Source organism: Mustela erminea, chromosome 19 (assembly GCF_009829155.1).
Source record: "Mustela erminea isolate mMusErm1 chromosome 19, mMusErm1.Pri, whole genome shotgun sequence".
In the NCBI taxonomy this organism is placed as follows: Eukaryota; Metazoa; Chordata; class Mammalia; order Carnivora; family Mustelidae; genus Mustela; species Mustela erminea.
The window spans coordinates 33261454-33278856 of record NC_045632.1 but is presented as its reverse complement, the minus strand read 5'-3'; the positions used below and the strand labels follow the sequence as shown (position 1 = coordinate 33278856).

The window sequence follows — 17403 nt, the reverse complement described above, 5'->3', positions numbered from 1 at the left end:
TGGGCTTACTGTGGTGATCATCTTGCAATTTATGCAAATATCAAATCATTACCTTGAACCTCTGGACGTAATATAATGTTATCAATTGCACTTCAGTAAAAAACAAAACAAAACAAACAAATAAAAAACCCTCCTGGTGGCATCTTATTGTATTTAGAATAAAATCTGAAGTCCTTAGCACATCCGACAAGAAGCTTCATGGTCTATCTCGGTTTCCTCTTACCTCCGTCATCTCTGACAGTCCTCTTAGAGGCTATGCTCTAATCAAACTGAGTTATTTTACACTCCCATCCTGCTCCATGTGCTGACATAAGAGCTTTTTTCACATGTTGGTCCCTCTGCCTGGCATTCCTTTTTTCCACCTGGCTAGCTACCTTCCACTTTTAAGACTCAGTCCACAGGCCACTTTCTCCCTGAACTTCCTGCCTAGAGATGGTGCCCTTCATCCTCATGGGCTTCCTGATCTGAAGTATAATCATCTTTTACATGTCACTCCCTTTGGGCTAAGTTCCTGAAGGGCAGAGACCTAGACCTTCCTCTCTACTTCCATGACACCATGTACATGTCCAGTGAATCAGGAGATGCTCAGTAAATACTTATGGATGGAAAGACAGATTGACTGAAGGATAGATGGATGGATGGACGGTTGAAAGGCTGTATATACACTACTTTGTCTTTCCTAAGTCTCCTCCGAACCACCTGCTTCTACCAAAGCCAAAGTCTTCAGTGGTAGCTTCTCTCTCCTGCCACCCACAAAGAGCCCACACTTCCGAGGCAGCACCAGCAAATGATTTCAGGAGCTGTCCAGATGGTGGCTGGGGAACAAGCTGGTGTCAGAATCAGTGTCAAATGTGAGGATGGCCACCACCTCCATTTCCAAAAGGAACTCAGCACCAATCAAATACCTGCTATTCTCTCAGCCCCTATCTTCAGCCAAAGCTGCTGATGGGTACTAGGTCCCATCTGCCAGCTCTACCCTGCCCACACTGGTGGTGGTCTAGAAAGAACCCCGTAGGGTTAGAACGGAAAGGACATGGGCTTTGGAAGTAACCACATCATGGTCTAAATACATCACTGTCACTTACAAAGCTGTGTGGCTTTGAGAAAGCCACCCAAATTCTGAGCCTCACTCCTTCATCTGTAAGCTGGGAGTTGATGGCTATTTTTCCTCACAGGTTGATGTGAGGGAAAAAAAAAAAAAAAGAGGATAATGGATTGCATTGAAAATTATGAATGCTACGATCATCAAAGTCATCCAATATTATTTATTATTCTGGCTTATGTACAAATGAGTTTGAGTTCATTGTGAACCTCATTTCTTTCTCCTCTCTTCACTTATCAAGCATTTATGAAGCACCTCCTGTGTGTCAGACATTGGGCTCAAGGCTGTATTATGAGCAAAAATAAGCCACCATCCCTGCTTTAGGGAGCTGTGGTAAGCAAAAAAGACAGATCTATTACATACATAATTAATTGACAATATATAGTTAGTGCTCTGAGACCCTGGAGGCAGGTGACCCAGAGTTGATTTTATGGCACAAGGAAGCTGTCCCTATAAAGTAACAATTTTCCATAGAAAAACCTCTCAGTTGGCTATGATGTAGACAGAGAATCCAGGGTAAGTTCTTAGCCATGTACTATCCTGACATGCGATTCCCTTTTTCTTTCTTCCTTCTTGGTTGAGAAATTAAGTGAGTAGGGGGACAAATTCAGGGCACTGACTATTAGCCTTGGAGGATTTTATTTTACTTTAATTTTTTTTGTGCTATGAAAAGCACAATGTTTTTCCTCTTCTCTGTAAAGAAAATTAGAACTAAAGATGGCTCAGCAGATAAAAGCTGTGGGCGGTAAATACTCCCACTATTCCCCCTTGCATTTCAGGCTTCTAGGTTTCTCTTTGCATTTACTGGATCTTAGAGCTAGAAACCTGAAAGAGGCCTGAGAAATTCTGTGGTGAAAGCCCACGTTCTAATTAAGAGATGAACAAACTGAGGCCCAGAGGGTCTAAATGACCTGTCCAAAGTCAAATTAGAGAAATGAGTCAAAATTTAAAACACAGTTCTCCTTATCCTCCCCTTTTACCGATCTGCAAAACTCCTAGTCCCTGGATCTGAGGGACCTGACCCCAGGCAAGTTCCTTTACCTGCAGCCATCCCTGGTAGAGCCAGGCTGTCTCCATTTCTAAGAATCCTGGAAGCCACAGACAAACCACTTCTCCCTCTAACATGTCACTGGGGCTCTCCTCCCAGAAACATCCTGTTTTTTACTAACAGGATACTTTCAGATCCTCCTCTTTGGTTTGAGAACCACATCTGCATGAAAAGTTTGGTTAGAGGTGGTTTCCTCAAAATGCCTCTCAGGACTAGGACTTTCTTGGCTGACAAAGCTTTGTGGTTGAGGTTGCTATTCAGCAATTCTCTTGGCCTTCAAAGAGCTTTCACAGGTACCCCCGACCCCTGCAGGATGGAACTGTAATTGATGCTTTTATGCTTAGAACCTCTCATCAAAGTTCCCAATTTCACGGACTGGTCAGAACAGGGAAGGAGCTGGGGGGGACAGAACCCTCAGAGAGGCAGGGGGAGAGCCACTTGTCTTGACTCCTGGTCCAGTGCTCTTTCCCACTCTTTGTAATATCACTCCAGCCTCATGGGCTGAAGCAGCTGCACCATCAAAAATGTCACATCAGTTATGACAACACAGTGTGTTATATAACGGCGTGCAGAGCAGGCAAGGGGAAGAAGCCATGAGCATGAACCGCAGCACTCCCCTTCTGGCTCTCAAGGAAGGTAAGGCCCACATACTTCAGAAGAGAACTCCATATGGGAAAGGAACACCCACTAATCAGTCAAAGGAATAAAAACTAGAGCTGACATTTGTATAATGATTTTTAGAACACTGTTACATGGGCATTTCATACACTACATTATTTACTGCTCCCAACAACTCTATTAGGTATTATTATTATCAGCCCCATTTTACAGGCAAAGAAACTGAAGTACAAAAAGTTAAGCAACTTGTTTAAGGTCACACACCAAGTTAGTGGCAGAGCAAAGATTTGAAGCCAGGTAGCCTGGTTACGGAGTCCGTGCTCCTAATCTCCTGTCAGTTTTAGAGAAGCATGCTAAACGGCTTCTCTAAAAAACGAAACCAGTTATTTGCTCGAACTAGTAATAGGCCACTGCTCCTTCCTCTCCTATCCCTCTATGCTAATGCCGGATTTGTTAGATGGTTTCTTTTCTAGCCAGTATTGTGTATGAGCAAGAAGCACAGGATAATATAAGAATGTGATGCAAATTTAAAGAAATTCTTAGAATGGAGATCATCTGAGCACCGTTAAGCTGTTTAGAGTGATGCAGTCCATAAGGTAAAGTGCCCTATCCATAGTGCCCGCTGTTCTTAAATTCATGTAGTATGTGTACAGACACACACAGAGGTTTTTTTTGTCAACATCAAAAGTTCTTCTTCGCCAGTATCAAGTCTGGGGGTAACCTTTTCCAAAATGTTTTCTCATTTTGAAATCATCCTTTTCCCAGCTTGCCTATTGCCTTTCAGATCACGATGTGGCTCTTGTGATAATGGTCTGTCTAGCTTCTGAAGACACCCTGGGAGACAGGAAATCAAGTCCTTGCATCCAGATGGACTGACCACATGTCAGAAAACCAGGACCGTATTCTGCTCATATTGAATCTCCAGTGTGAACAGAGATAGGGTACTGTGAGTCACTGAAGAACATGAGTGACCTGTCCTATCTTTAGCAGATGTGGCACTCTGAGGAGCACGCCACAATCTGGGGAGTTCCAAGTGCTAGAGAAACAAGACCGTACTCTGACTCTGAGCATTGCGCATCTAACCTAGTCCCACACCGAGAGAACAGCAACTCCGGAATCTGTGAGAACCATGTCGATCCAGAATGAAGCCTCATGCATTTAATCTAGTCAGGAGCAACCCCTTCGACAAGCAGACGCGTTCTACTTCAGAGTCCAACAGGTAACTGGGGTTCAGGAGTTCTGCGGCTGATTCCTGAGATCAGGTGGACCGTTTACTACTCTTCTGGCAGGAAGGTCTGTTGGTATTTACAGCTCAGTGAACAGTAAGCAGGGAGAAAGCACCATCCATCAGCAAAGGAGAACTCGTCTGCTACTTGATCTGACATTCTGTTTGCGCTCACGCGGTCTCCAGAGAGCAAGGTGCATCCATTTGAATAAACATGGAGATAGGAGGAAGGGGGAAGGGCAAAGCAGCCAAAGAGAGGACTCCAGAACTAACAAGTAGGAAGAAGAGCTGCTCTAAGAAGAGTAGCTCTCCAGAGTGCTGCCTCCACGTGGGACCATGTGGGACCCTTCAGGGATGTGCAGGAAACGCCCTTTTAGACAGCTGCCCTTTATAGAGTAATGGCTGCACGTGGTCATTCCCTTCCACACATGACTGCCACTTAATACAGGTGCTGCATGGCAGCGTGCGGGATGAACACGGACTTGCTGTGAACGTAAGCTACAAAGGCAGAGACACCCAAGTTACAAAGGCAGGGTCAGCTGGTGGGAGGACACCTCCAGCTTTTGGTGGCAGGTGACGACTGAAGACCCCCTGCCCCAGCAGGATGGGGTCTGTCCTCAGAATCAGAACCTGCCGTATGGGCTGGGATATTTGTATGAGAAAGGACGTCTTCACCCGGCAAATCCTGCCATTTATTTTACAGTGGCACCGAGCAAGCATTTTGGGAAAAAGCACACACCCCAAGTGCCCCATTTTACTGTGTCCATTTATATACAAAGCCAGCAGCTTGCAGGCCACGCCTCTGTGCCACCTTTCAACTCTCTGTCTTCCTAAAATCCACTTACTGCTCCAGAAGCAGACAGCCTGAGTGTGACATCACAGACAACTCAACACCTCAAATGAGGGTGAACTGTGGTACCTACAGCAACTCCACGAGTTCTTTCGTTTTTTTGTTTTCATCAGGTACGTAGCCCTAACAGTTGTCACGGCACAAAGTGGGAAGTCCCTTAAAATGATATTTCTGTTCCTTCCACACTTCATAAAATATGATTCTTCAGGAGAGCTCTTTGTATTTTGGTAATTAAATAAAATTAATACCTCGTTTTAAATTTTTGATTAGTCTGAATAAAGTGTCCCACGGATTGCAAAAATGATGAGGCCGTATCGTAGGTGAGGTCCCAGCCTCCTAATGAGCAGAATTATGTAAATACCATGTATTGAAAAAGGTCACTGATTACTCATGGTATGTGTAAAATTTTGTTTGTGTTGTGTCAATGATCGTTGTTTATTTCTCAGTACTGAAATGTTGTCTGACACAGAGCTCCCAAAGGCTAACTCATGATCACCTATGCAAAGGAAAACAAAACAAAACAAAACAAAAACACCCCAGCAAGCTATGTTCAAAAGAAACTTTTAATCAAGCATTAAGGATCGGGCTTTGAAAATGATGGTCTAATCTGTGGCACCTCTTAAATGGATGGAGGTTTCCCACTATAACATGCATCAAGCGAAAGAATTTCAAAGGTCAGTCTCCCTGCAACGTTCTTAGCCTGAAGTGGGTGTTAATACTTTGTTCTGAGCAGCATCTACTATTCAGTCCTTTGTCATATAACTTCACTTACTATTTATATATGGAAGCCTATTCCTTCCAATCAGTACGTCACAACACACAGTTGAGAATACAGGCTCAAAGGAATGGCTCTTTGCTCTTCTGGAAATGCTGATTTAAAAGGATCTGGAGAAATCTGAATATCAATATTCTTTCTCTCAATCCAACAGGAGCTATTAAACCCCAGACCCCATTAGGAAATCATCAAATTCTCACAGGGCAATCACCCATGCAGAACTCTAATTTCATTATCCAGGTGAAATAAAACAGCATCTAAATTAATTCATACATATGGCCTGATAGCTTGGTCACCAATCCCACTACACAGGGAAGTCCAGAAGTGCTTTCTGCAAATGCCACCCAGATTTTTGGGCCCCACCCCACCCACAGTTCAGGTCTCCTGACTCAAGTAACTCTCAGTCAAGTGGCGATTGGGAAAATCATCTCTGCAAGGGAGGACTCAAAAGAATTTGTCACTAGGATACAGTGACACCAATCCCACATTTTGTGGTTAATAAAACAAGTCCTGCATCCAGCTTGGCACAAGGCCCTGATCTGATTTATTTCGAGCCAAGCTGGAGGGCTCACAGAAAAAGCTACCATTCATGAATGCTTCAGGAGGACAGGATGGCAGGGTCCCTTGCAGCAAAATTTACGGCCAGAAATCTTTTACACTGACCTTTTGAACAAACCTAGCCTATTTCCTAAAGAGTTGGTGTATTTTTAAAAAAATTTAATAGTTTTACTTATAAAATCTCAGTTTTGTCTGACATTTTTCTCCAAAAATATGTCCTGTGGGAGTAAGACAAGTGGGGAGTAGGGGGTACAGGGGAAAGAGAAGAAATGCTGATATCTGATTTAACCATCTCAAACATCAAAGGCTTGACTTTTTCCCCCTCCTCAGTGTAACTAAACATAAGACACATAAGACTTTCCCCGGAAAAGCTTACATGCAGCCTTCATTTAAGATTTCCTGCCCCAGTATATAATTAGGAATTTTCATTCTAAAATGGCACACCTATTTCCTCAGAGAACTCAGCTCTCTTTGAATAAAAAAGGCGACATACCCTTTGGGGGACTCGGTATGTATTTTTAAACTTCTTATTAAATCAACCTAATTTATGGGACACATTCGGGGGAAAAAAAGCAGGTAAGGAGTTGCCTTGCTGGATGGAAAGTTAATTTGCAGACTACCCCCACCCCCTTCCCCGAGCCTTTCCGAATGCCTCCGGCCCCCTCCGAAGCGGCTCGGTTCTCTCCGCCGGAGCCCCGACTCCGTTCCGAACACTGCCGAATCCCTCCGAGCCCCGCGCCCAGTCCGCACCGAGCCTAGCCGAGCGCCACCGAGCAGAGCCCCATCGACTTTTCCGGCCTCAGCTGGGCGCTGTCCACCACTCGCAACGCCTGAAACCTCACCCAGCCCCGGTGGCTGGGGCTTCTACCCGGCTTTGAGGCCGCCACTGCAGATTACAGACTTCTGAAGTTTTGAAACATCCCCCTCTGGGAGAGAGGGGTGGCGCTGCTTGCATTTACCGACCTGCAAGGGCTCCAGGAAGATGCAACATGCACCTTGTTGCAAAGAGCAATTCCCCAGGCCCCGCCTCCCCATCCATTTGGGCTGCACAAGCTCCAGAGAAGCCCCAGGCCAAATTACCCGTGGCTCAGAGGGGTGCGGCGAGCCGAGGGGGCCTGTGCAAAGAAAGCCCCAGGGAGCTCTCTAACGAAAATAAGAATATGTCAGGCAGACGTGGGGAAATTGTCTCTGAGTCGCTACTCCCTACCATCATGGCGCCGCCTAGAACCCGCTTGTCATGCCTGTTACACATGCAAGATTTTTTGCATCTTGGTTCTGAAACCGCAAGCATGCTTCGTCTCCCACCCACCTTTCCGCGAAAGGGGTTTTTATTTTCCATTGTTTTCCTACGGGATGCAATTACTTCAGCTATTCTGTCAAGTTGAAAAATAATCATTTTTGTTTACTGCACAGCAACCCCTAATTAGGAGCTGTGTGTGCACGAAGGTGTCACAGCAAAGCGACGTGGAATCCTCGCTAAACGGTCTTAACGAACTCCTCAGTCCCGAACTGACAGCCCAACGGAAGCAGCAGGGCCAGGAGGCCGTGAGGGCGCACACCCCTTCCCCGCAGGCCACCCCCTCCCAAGCAAAGCTTCCTGTGGGCTCACCAGGAATCGCGAGTGGATGGGGCAAGAAGCAAGCCTGAGAGTGGGAAGGAGGGGCGAGGCTCCTTACTGAGAAAGTGTGGAAGGGAAGGAATATCCCATTTTGTTTAAATTTTCAACCATCACTCAAATCCACCCCCAGTTAATTAGGAGGGGAAACTGATATCTTAGGCAGAAGGGGGCGGCCAAGTGGGGCCTGAAATCCGCATTGTGGGTACATTACAAGGAAAATGGCCTATGCAGAGTGTAAATGAATACATTGATAAAGGCCACTGAGTGAAGGAAAACTGCCCCTATCAGAAGAGCCAACGCTGGGGGGGCGGGGGCAGGGGGCCGGGAGGGGAAGTAAGGTACTGGCATTCAGCCTCAACCAGCATCCCTCTTCCACCTCTGCCTTGGATACAGCTGTGCCAGTCACATCTGCTTGGAAACCCATCTCCTTCCCTACCACATACCCCTTCCCTACCACAAACCCCTTCCTAACCCTAGTCCTTTTGGGGGGGCCGGGGGGGTGAGAAACCACAACCTCCAATTCAGCACCAAATCCCTGAACAGCAGACACTTGATCCTCCACCCCAGCCTAGGGCTGGGTCCCCTCCATCTTTTAGTCAAGTTCAAAATCACTGCCCCAGTAGAAGAGCAGGGGCAAGTGAGATTAAGGACGTGGAAATGGAGGGGGGGCGGGTGGAGGGAGGAGGAGAGAGAAGTACAGAATGAAACAGAGACAGAGATAGAAATGAAGGTAGTGATACACCCAAGAAGAGTAATGATCATAATCATGCCAATAGTGTGATGTTCTGATCAATATGGCGGACACTGTCATTCATACAACTACAGGCGCTCCATTCCCCCCACCCCCGGCAAAAAAAAAAAAAAACAAAAACCACCCACCTGGGAGTTGGGGTGGAGGACCCAGAACCAACGTAGGGCGGGGGGGAGGGGAGTCAAATCCAGGTAGGGGTGTGTGTGTGTGTGTGTGTGTGTGTGTATGTGCGAATCAGAAACCAGGCCTGGAGAGCAATGTAGAATGAGCAAGGTAATACAAATGACAAAAAATTAATAAAAGTACAAATCCCAAGACCACAGGGACTTACTTCATCTGCTTCACAATGGTGCTTTTTCCTGATTCTCCAGCCCCTGTTGGGACAGACAGGGGGAAAAACTGGTGAGTGTCAGCTTAGGGGAGGTGGGGGGGGGGCATGGGGGTAAGGCAGGCGAGAGGGTGGACGATCCTAGCTAGGCACACAGTGGTGCCAAATCGGGGACCAGGTCTTCCCAGGCACGAATAGGGTGGGAGAGCAGGTGGAGGTGGGTGCGGAGTGGCCGGGGTCGGGAGATGGGGGTGGCAGCCCCGGTCCTTACCCAGCAGGAGTAATTTCACGTCTTTGGCGGCGCTGATGCCATCCTCTTTGAGGTTTTTCTCAATCGCCTTGCTCCGCTCGAGGGCGGCTCTCTCCTCTGCGCTCAGAGTACATCCCATGGTGGCCCCTTCCCTGCCACAGCCCGCACGACTCGGCTGGCACGGCTCCCCGGCTCGGCGCGCCCCCCACCCCCCCCAGAGAGCAGAGCCTGGGCTCAAAGGGGAAAAAAACCACGATATCCTTCCCTTGGCCGAAAACAAAAATGTCGGGAAACCAGAACCCCCCAAAAAGACAGCCGCTAACAAGATTCCAGCGCGGAGGCTCGCGGCAGCTGGCGGGCTCTAGGGGTGTCGAGACGAAGGTGGCCGGGGTCTGGGGCTCCGGGGCCAAGGGAGGAGGCGCCCGCGGTCCGAGGAGGCGCGGGCTGCAGGCACTGAGGCTTGTGCACGACCCAAAATAAATAAAATAATAGTTGAGGCAGGAGCCGCAGCCGGAGCCGGCGGAGGGTGGGGTGGGGGGCAGGGTGGGTCCTTCTGCCGCTGCTGCCGGAGGAGGAGGAGGAGGCGGCGGCGGCGCGGGGTGTGGAGGGAGTGAGTGAGGGGGTGCTGCTAGTGCATGTGCATCGCGGGTCCTCAGCCGACGGTGCGTCCGCGGCGCCTTTGCCGACCCCCGCGCGCAGAGCAGGGCTGGGCAGGGGGCCGGGCCGGGGGAGGGGGCAGGTCTCTAACGGGAGGCGGCGTCGCTGTCTCCCAAAGCTCGCATCGCTCGGTGGAGGCTACCGGAGAGAGAGGGAGAGCGCGAGGGAGCCGCAGGCAGCGGGAGCTCGAGAGGGAGAGGGAGAGAGAGAGAGAGAGAGAGGGAGAGAGGCTGGAAGGGAGGGGAGAAAAAAATGAAGGGAGAGCAAGCGAGTGCGCGCGCCACAGCCCGGGCGGGGGAGGGGGCGAGCGCAGCGCGCGAGTGCGCCAGCGGCTCTGCGCACCCCGCACCGCAAGCCGCCCGCTGACGTCAGCAGGGCCGCGCGCCGGGCCCCCGGGACGGGGAGGGGCGGGGGCCAGGGGAGGCGCGCGCGCAGGGGACCGCGTCAGCTGGCGGAGGCGCGCGCGGCGCTGCCTCTCCTCCCCCCAGCGGCCCCCGGCCCGCGGCTCCCCTAAGTGGGCGCGTGCGGGGCCTGGAAGGGGGCGGAGCCTGGGGCCGGGCGCGCGCCGGGGCGTCCCTCCCTGCCTCCGCCCCTGCCCCCGCCCCCGCCTGGCGCGCGGGCGGCGTGGACCTCCTGGTCAATGGGAACGCTGGACTGGGCCGCCGGTGACGCGGTCAGGTGGGCCCCCCAGCTCGCACCCCGCGCCGCCTAGTTAGCTCTCCCGCTTCCGCTCCATCTTGGCTCCGGTAGCTTGGCTTCTTGTTACTCTCCAGCTGCTGGGGCCGTAGCAGCCGGGACCAAGTGACCTCAGCAAACGCGAGGAGACAGTGGGTCTGAGCAAACCCGCGTTCCCGAGAATTCGCCTGGGGCGTGAGGGCAGATGTGGATTGTCCGCTTCCTGCGACCCACCAACATTAACTGAGCACCTAGTATGTGAGACAGGAAGCTGTGAGGAGAGGAACACATCAGGATGAGACAAAGCCAGGGCCTGTTCTCAAGGAGCCTCTTCCTCCCCGTGCCGTCGTGGACCTTGCTCCGAGATTCCCGGCCATAGGTATCAGCCCAGCACACAAGTCCCACCCTGGGAAGCTTTCTGATCGGGAGGGACAGGTTTTCATGAGCTCCTAGCACATGCTTACCCTCTACGTAGAGTTTAAACGCTTTTGCTCATTTTGAACGGTTTAGCTTGGTTGGAGTCTTTGCATTGAATTCCCTTGTCCTGCCCCTTCCCCAAAACACAAATACGTAAAATAAATTTTAGATTTTTGGTGACAGAAGAGATTTTCTCCCTTTTGTCAATTTTTAGAACACTTTCCCCCTCTTCTTTTTTCCAAATGAAGACCCAGAAACCGGGGTCAGTTATTTAGCATGCAGCTAATCAAATACCGAGGAAACACGTACATATTTGCCAAAAATCAGGCATGTTCTGGGCGGTCTCTGAGATTTTGAAAAAACTAGTTTTCATTGCACAAAATGGTTTTACAGTTAGTTCCCGCAGACAGCCCCAGGGGCCCTCCTAGAGAAAGGGGCCAATAGGAAAGGTTGCATGGGGATAGGACAGGCAAGAGGCCAGTGGAAAACGTTTTCTCTAACAGTTGGGCACTTCTGTGACTCTGAAAGCAAACTTGTTTGTTTCATTTCAACAATAGAAAAAAGCATTCCTGTTTTTGGAGATGTTACCCAGCATAAAAATATATTTGCAATGGTAGTTGGGTGGGGGAGAACTAGTTAAGGCCCACCCAGAAGAAAACATTTTTTTCCCTTGAGTTTTTTAATGAGTTATTTGTCTCTTTATATGAATAACTATGTCAACAGTTGTTGTAATGCAATTACAAATTGTTGTAATGCAATTTGAATATTTAAATTTGAATCATATTTTATGTATTCTAGGAAACCTACAAAGGGCTTCTAAAGAATTTGTTTTATAAAATAAATAACTTCTTCGCTACCTCTCCTGACTCCATCCTCTTTTGGTGTGTCTCTGGGGAGGGGAGCTTAAGGGATAAATCTGGTTTGCTTAAAAATCAGTATGTCACTAAAAATCAGCCTTTCAGATACAAAACAGAGCTTGGGTACCCAACGTTCTATAGAATTTATTATTTCCTCTACAGGTTGCTAAGATGATTATGCAGATCTATCTGATAAAGGGAAAAAATTTCAGCAACTTCACCCAGCTTCTACTATCTACGCGGCTGAATTTGAAAGGCCAAAGAGGTAAGAATATAATCATTTTTTTGAAGATGATGGGCCAGGTCAGTCTTACATTTTAATACTCTTTCACATCAGATAGTTCTTAAAATGTTAGCCTTGTAGGGAATTGTTACGAATTTTGGGGGAATGGTTAAATCAAACTATCCTTGCTTTTAGTTTTATTTATCCTTTCTCAGTATTTCTTTTCTTTTTTTCTTTTTCTTTCTTTCTTTTTTGGTGTGTGTGCTTTATTTACTCAGTACTTACTAAGCACCTATCTGTCCTGCCCTAGGTAAAGTTCTAGGCATCACAGATGTAGTAACTTCAGGTTTGTCTGCGTGTTTTCTTTTTCTGGGTCACTTTGCATCTTTATAACTAGACTTCATACAACAACTAAGAATAATCCACTTCATCTGTATAGTGCCTTACAGCTCATAGAACGCTTTTGTAAAACTTATCTCTTAGGATGTTTCCATGTAAACCTTAGTTAGGCATTGTGCTGTGGGGAATGGCAAGGAGGAGTGGAAAGAGCCAGGGTTATGAGTGCAGATCAGCCCGGGTATCCATTTTACAGTTGAGAAAACTGAGTCTCTGAAGGGGCGAATAACTTGTTTAAGGTTAGGCCATCATTAAGTAATAAACCAGAGCTCCTTTTATAGGTTTGTGGACTATTTGGGCAATAAAACATTATATAATAGCCCCAGAACCCACACGTATTTGCCCCCTCAAAGGAAGTCAAGATGACAACATCCCAGTTCTCTGTGAGCTATTAGTAATTAGATAATACTGCAAGTGTTTAATTTGTCCACAATTAATTCCTGTAGGAATGGGGAAATTACAATCCTGACATCAGGAATGATCAAGGACAGATTCCATTTGCTTTTATTTTGTATGATCCCCAGAATTATGTTTCTCTGATTATTGCTTTTGGCCAAAGAATCATGCGCATTTACCGAGTTCTCAGTCCGCTCTCTTCGTTACCATATACACACACTGTTCAGCATATTTTAAGTTTTAAAAGTAGGTAATTAGAATGTTCTATATACTCTCTAAAAGGGGCAACAGTAAAAGCCTACATTGAGTTGCCTTTTTACTACATGCGCTCCTAATGCTGGAGGACAGGAATTTATGATACATACAATCTGACTTATAGAATGCGGGCTCTGATTAGATGAGCTGAATTTCCCTATTTCTTCTCATTTGTAATTACCTTAATTAAATATGCATATATTGATAATCTACTGTGTTTAGTATGTTGATTTAGATTCAAAAGAAAGTTTAGGTAGGTATAAACTTGGATTCTTGAAACCCTAAGACTGTTTTTTTCAAAACCATTCACATCAGAATTCGCTGGGGTGCTACTTAAAAATTCAGTTACCTGTCTTACTTCTATGGAGTCAGACTCCTCTGCAATCTGCATTGATGGCCACTCCCCAGGTGCCTTTTCTGTACAGAAAGTGCTAGATCTTGTACGTTATACAGAATCTATATGTGCCAATTAATTCTGCTAGGAGCTTACTTTTTAAAGTTCAAATATCTCACGTTTCCAAATTCAACTTTATGTTTACTAGTTTTTCATATTTTTTGCCAAAGGAAAGGATTATAAAAATTGCTCTTCCTGGGGCGCCTGGGTGGCTCAGTGGGTTAAAGCCTCTGCCTTCGGCTCAGGTCATGATCCCAGAGTCCTGGGATCAAGTCCTGCATTGGGCTCTCTGCTCAGCAGGGAGCCTGCTTCCTCCTCTTTCTCTGCCTACTTGTGATCTCTGTCTGTCAAATAAATAAATAAAATCTTTAAAAAAAAAATTGCTCTTCCTTATGAACACTACTGTCGTGGGAAGAAAATAGGCTAAAATGTGTGGTTCATGAACTAAATGAATCCATACTAAATGGCAGGTGAATTAGGCATTTTAGGGAGAATCATAGATCACTAGAGATTTTAAGCTTGTGCGCTAAGGGTTTCTATTATGAAATTGATAACTCACAATTTAACTTAGTGGTCAATATAATTTGGGAAAGTGTCTGGGGTTGGGCTAAGAGATGACTTAGTGTTTTCTGGTGGATATCTGACATGAATGAAGGAGATGCTTTTTTTTTTTTTTTAAATCAAATCTCTGTTTATGTCCCTAGAGGACGGGCCCCCAGATTTGTCCCTATTCAACACTTTTCTGATATTATTTTGAACACATCTCTCAGACCTACTGGAACAAGGGTTCTCAAATGTTAAATGGTGCTAAGAGTTACCTGGGATGCTTTAAAAAAATGTGGATTCCTGGGTCCTGTCCTCAAACTTTATCAATCAGTAGGTCTGAGATGGGGCCTGGAATGTTCATTTTTATAATCATACCTTACCCCCAAGTAATACTGATGCACTTTGGGAACCACATCACTGGAAACACAGCAACTCCTTTGAGGTGAGGGTGTTGTCCTATCACTTTGTGTATGTCCCAAAAGGTCAAGCATGGCCCACTCTCCACAGGTTGTCAGTCTTAATACTTGTAAATCACATTCACATATCTATAGGCAAGGGTTAAATCAGATCACTTATCAAAGTTCTCCCCAGCTCTGAGACTTTTTGATTTTTCGAATAGAAAAACTTGATGATTTGGGAAGATTTTTAAGATTAAGTTCAAAGAGGTAGTAGCTTTTTTTCAAGTCAGGTTCTAAAAACTGAAATGATACTGAGTTTAAATAAATAAATGGGAGATTTATTGGTATTTGGGAGCTGGTGAGAAGAGAGCATATGCTAAATGTTTTTGAAGCCCCATTAGAAAATTCTTTGCTAAATTTTGTGTCTTGTTTGTTATTTTGTAGAGTTCATGAAAAAAAAAAAACAGTTGTTTCTTTATTTCTATTGTTAGAAATAAAAGATGCTATGGGAAGAAATGAAGGTATTGTGTATTTTTTTTAAATGAAGGGACTTGCATGAAGGAGCAGATTAAGGCTTGTAGGTAATTGAATTGAGCTCTTAAGTTATTGAAATCCATTATGTGGTCACTCTTGAGAACATTATTTGTTGAGTGTACTTTGATAGTTCAAGAACCCCAAAGAGGGTGTGCTTTATGATTTTTCTCAATTTAGGATAGCAAGAGAATCCCCCAGGGATGCATTTGGCTCAGACTGAGTGGAAAGTTTGAGGGGCTAAGACTGGTGCTTTCACATTGATAAGATTGACCAAGAGCTGAAATTAAAGTTGGAAGCTTGGCTTAATATAAAGGCATCACCTACCAGCCATGGTCTGTGTTAGAATTTTCTTGGAACATCTTTCTTTAGAAGTCAAGATTCTCATTTTTTTATGCTGGGAATAATGGTACGTTTCAACCTCCCTTGGCTGAAGTTGACAGATAAGAATAGCAGGTACTTGTTTATAAAGTATTAATTTAATATTTACTAAGTCCTCCAGAAGACAGGAGATTTCCTGACACCAAGATTTCTTGCATTATTTATCATATTTTCTATCTCCATAGAGCCTTTCATGCATGCAGCTCCAGCACGTTTTAGACATTATCTCATTAGTCTTCTGTAAGCTTCAAGGTCCAAAGAATTATCATCACATTGCTCTCTACAAATAGAAATGTTTCTCTTTGTTCCTGTCAGTTGTATTTGTGAAAGCAAAAAGTAGGAGAATTTTTATCTCTGTCCAGTTAATCCCAGTTTGAACTGGCTGTAACAAGTATGACTGGGGAGACATTAATTAATTCAAACCTATTAGAAGTGGGTTGAAGGTAGAAGTAGGTGGACTCGACCGATTTAATTTTGTGACCCTTCTCCATCCTCTTCATGTGATTTGGGGTGTTCCCAAGGCCTGCCAAATGTCAAGAACATGCTGTTCCAGTAGGGTAACATCGTCTTCAGTTGAGCAGACATTTGGGCATGCTGTCTGTTCCCCAAAGGCCTGAAAAACCCTGACCTCTGTGACAGAGAAAAAACATTTTAATGAAATTCCTATGTGTGTGATAGGCACACATCTATAAAATTAAAGAAGGGCAATTCAAAGAAACACATTTTTAACCAGACACCTACCCCAGAGGACTTTGAGCTAGAATCATTCAGAGCTTCAAGTAGAAAGAAAAGAACTGAACTGATTTCTTCTCAAGCTGTCTCTGTCGTCTGCTACCCCTCCCCATGGCCACTGTAGCTTTCAGAGAGGGCTACGAGGAGAGGAAAGAAAAAGGAGGAAGAGGACTCTGAATTAGTTATATACATTTTAAATAAAAAGCAGTGCTGTTCCTAATGACCAAAGAGGGAACACATAACAGATCTCAGTAAAAACACTGAATGCAGTAGTTTAAAATGACCAAAATTAATGAGGTGAATGCCCAAAAGCAATCTTTTTTTTTTTAATTTTAAAGATTTTATTTATTTATTTGACAGAGAGAGCACAAGTAGGCAGAGTGGCAGGCAGAGGGGGAGGGGGAAGCAGGCTCCCTGCTGAGCAAGAGAGCCTGATCCAGGGCTCCATCCCAGGACCCTGAGATCATGACCTGTGCTGAAGGCAGAGGCTTAACCCACTGAGCCACCCAGCTGCCCCGCCCAAAAGCAATCTTAAAGAAAAAAAAAAAATTAACGTTTCGATCTCTGGTTATGAGGTGGGATGAATGGGGCATGGAAAGAGTTGGTTGGTTTGATCGTCCTTTCTTTTGATTCCACCACCTCTACTCCTGTTCTAGGAAAGAGGGGACACCAATCATTTCTCTTTCTATTTTGCCTTTCCCATTTCTGCTCCACTCCTGTACTTGGCTTGACTCCCCCTACCCCCATAAACATTTCTCCAGCAAGAAAATAGTGATAAGAAAGACGTTTCCCCCATCATTGGCTTTATTTATTTACTACGTGTTCAGTGTGCTTGTACCACATGCCAGACTCTGTGCTAGGTGTCGCGAGTAAACTGTGGAATACAACACACATGGTCCCCTGGCATCATGGTACACGTCGTCTCTGATTTTTGAATTATACCAGTCTCTCAGACATTATTTGATTTGATCTTTTCAACAACTTTGAAATAGCCAAGATTTCTATTTACGTTTCATGTATAACGAAGTTAAGCTTTGAGAAGTTCAAGTGATTTGCTCAAGACCAGCTGGTAAATTTTATGATCAGATGGTCACCCTAATTTTCTACATTCTAAGACAGTGGTCTTCCTGCCATATCATGCTACTTCCCTGAAATCTAAGGTTCAAAGATTATATCTAAAGTTGCTCTGTGAAATGGCACCCAGACCAATTGTATTATTCACATTTTGGTTAGTTTTTGCTTTACTCAATAATCCTCCCCTGCACTTTCAGATATTATTGATCATCATGAATGGACCTTATCCAAGCAATTCGTGATCCCATGATATTTATTCTAATAAATGATTCCTAGCTCTTAATACAGAATAAATCATTTTTGTAGTGCACAATTATCAGAATGCTCTCCATGTTTGGGGGAACCCCC

The 17403-nt window shown here is 45.6% G+C and overlaps 1 protein-coding gene and 1 long non-coding RNA gene across 4 annotated transcripts in view; one reads left to right on the top strand and one right to left on the bottom strand.

Annotated features, from left to right (window-relative positions):
- GNAO1 (G protein subunit alpha o1) overlaps positions 1-9993 on the bottom strand; it is a 166042-nt gene extending 156049 nt beyond the window's left edge. Inside the window, exons 1-2 of one of the 2 annotated variants that reach the window (XM_032325123.1) lie at positions 9145-9993; positions 8877-8919 (exon numbers count right to left, since the gene is read on the bottom strand). In XM_032325123.1, coding sequence (XP_032181014.1) covers positions 8877-8919; positions 9145-9262 — 161 coding nt within the window. In that variant the 5' untranslated portion in view covers positions 9263-9993. The remainder of the gene's footprint in view (positions 1-8876; positions 8920-9144) is intronic. The other variant, XM_032325124.1, reaches the window with a different exon arrangement.
- Positions 9994-10256: 263 nt separating this feature from the next.
- LOC116579589 overlaps positions 10257-17403 on the top strand; it is a 55534-nt gene continuing 48387 nt past the window's right edge. For both annotated transcript variants that reach the window (XR_004281330.1, XR_004281329.1), the window contains exons 1-2: positions 10257-10834; positions 11892-11994. This is a non-coding gene — a long non-coding RNA (uncharacterized LOC116579589). The remainder of the gene's footprint in view (positions 10835-11891; positions 11995-17403) is intronic.